The sequence below is a fragment of the Salvelinus sp. IW2-2015 genome, linkage group LG20, assembly GCF_002910315.2.
Source record: "Salvelinus sp. IW2-2015 linkage group LG20, ASM291031v2, whole genome shotgun sequence".
In the NCBI taxonomy this organism is placed as follows: domain Eukaryota; kingdom Metazoa; phylum Chordata; class Actinopteri; order Salmoniformes; family Salmonidae; genus Salvelinus; species Salvelinus sp. IW2-2015.
In genome coordinates, this window is record NC_036860.1 from 28052705 (window position 1) to 28054784 (window position 2080).

At 39.3% G+C, this 2080-nt stretch overlaps 1 protein-coding gene across 1 annotated transcript in view; it reads right to left on the reverse strand.

The window, feature by feature from the left end:
* Positions 1–391: 391 nt before the first annotated feature.
* Positions 392–2080, reverse strand: part of LOC111979902 (uncharacterized) — a 10731-nt gene continuing 9042 nt past the window's right edge. Inside the window, exon 2 of the mRNA XM_024010583.2 lies at positions 392–1732. Within this exon, the coding sequence (XP_023866351.1) occupies positions 981–1732 (752 nt within the window). The 3' untranslated portion in view covers positions 392–980. The remainder of the gene's footprint in view (positions 1733–2080) is intronic.

Below are 2080 nucleotides of genomic sequence, written 5' to 3' on the forward strand. Positions count from 1 at the left end.
TGAAAATAAGAATTTGTTCTAAACCGACTTGCCTGGTTAAATAAATAAATAAAAAATTGATTATTTTGGGATTCAGGTCCAAAATAAAATCACTTTCTGACCACTTCTACCATGGGCAAACATGTTTGAATTGTTTTGTTCAAAACTACTGCAAAGGGGTGCAGCCATACCGTTTTTGAAGTCATATGGAACGACCCTTTGGTAATGCTAAGACAACTAAATATACARTAGATATTAAGTATTTGAGTAGGGAAACTAAATACACAAACATTGTCTTGGTGAATTGACTACAGCCAAGGTATTTGAAGTAAGTAGAAGGAGGTATTGTGAGATTAAACTAGGACATGGAAGGCATATACATCAACAAAAYAAAATGTTCTTTAAAATTAGATCCATTTAAAACACATCTTTATTAAAACATACATTTGTTTTTAACACAGTAATGTTTGTCCCAGAAAAGACAGACTGTTGTATGCCGGTCATGTTTAAGAGCATCTGTAAAAACATCTGCCTCGCAACCTGCAGAGGATAATAGAGTTTGCAGGAAGGAAACAGAAACACATGATCAATTTAGATGGGGATTGACTGGGAATGTGMTCATCCCCAGGTTCAAAATGTTAGATTCAATGGTCAATTTTAACACACCATATTCTAGAATACAGCTGTACAACTTTTATTCATAAAAGTTTGAGACTGCTTACAAATCCTAAATATCTTCGCCAAAAACAACAAATGTGATAATGTAATAATTTGATAATGTTCTACAAGTCCATTAGTCAACTCATACTGATCCAAATGACACGTTCATGTTTCCTCCCTCTGGTGAATAAGGTGTTTCTCATTTACTTTTCAAGATATCCGAATCCAATCTTTCCAAACCATTTTCTGAGGTCCTTGCACTGATGTGGATTGCACTTGTTTGAATTCGTTGCTGGAGCATTAAAATGTGGCCACAAAATACATTTTCTCCTCTGTGTAAATCATGTTAAAAAAAAATKTTCCACTCCAGTTGAAGCATTTGCTGCATTAATTGCTCCTGTGTGATTCCTCATATGCCGTAACAGGTTCCTCTTCTGCCTGAAGGATTTAACACATTCCTTGCACTGATACGGTCCATCCCTAGTCTCACGACTGTTACCAGCACACAAACGAGATTTGTTTTTGGATGTCCCCGGGATTATGTTACTCCCCTGCGTGTGAGTGATTTTATGTGATTTTAATTGGGATGCTGTGATGAAGTATTCTCCACACAAAAAGCATCTGTATGATCTCTCCCCTGTATGTCCCCTCATATGCACTGTCAGATTTCCTATCTGACTATAGCATTTGCCACATTCACTGCAGCAATAAGGTTTTTCRCCGGTATGAGCCCTCATATGCCTTTCCAGACCAGAATTACAGTCAAAACATTTACCACAAATATGACAAGAAGAGTTTTCACCAATGTGACATGGTTTCATCTTGATCTCTTTAGTTGTACTGGTGGGTGAGACCACAATTTGCATTTGGAAAAGATGTGAGGTCTGAGGTGGTTCCAGATTTTCCAAAGAGGGAGTGAATATTAACTCTTTGGTATCAGGCTCTAGCTCTTTAAACTGTTCTCCCCCCTGACTGGTCCAGMCTTCATGTTCCTCTTTAATCTGTGAGGGCTCTGGGTCCTCTTGCTTCAGACTGGGGCTCCACTCCTGCTGCTCAGGAGAAACCTCATCTGGGAGATAGAGCTGATGTAGGTCTGGAGAAAAGGAAAGAAGAATCTTTCAAAAACGATTAACTCCTTAACCATTGCCTTACATGGTTAGTTGGTACACTTATGTTCAATTTACACTGAGTGTACAACACATTAAGAACACCTACCTAATATTGAGTTGCACGACTTGTCCCGAAGCCACTCCTGCATTGTGTTGGCATTGGCTGTGCGCGTAAGGTTCGTTGTCTTGTTGAAGGTGAACCTTCCCCAGTTTGAAGATCTCTGTACTTTGCTCCATTCATCTTTCCCTCGATCCTGACGTCTCCCAGTCACTGCTGCTGAAAAACAACCCCACAGCATGAGCTTCACACCAGGCTTTACCATAAGGATGTG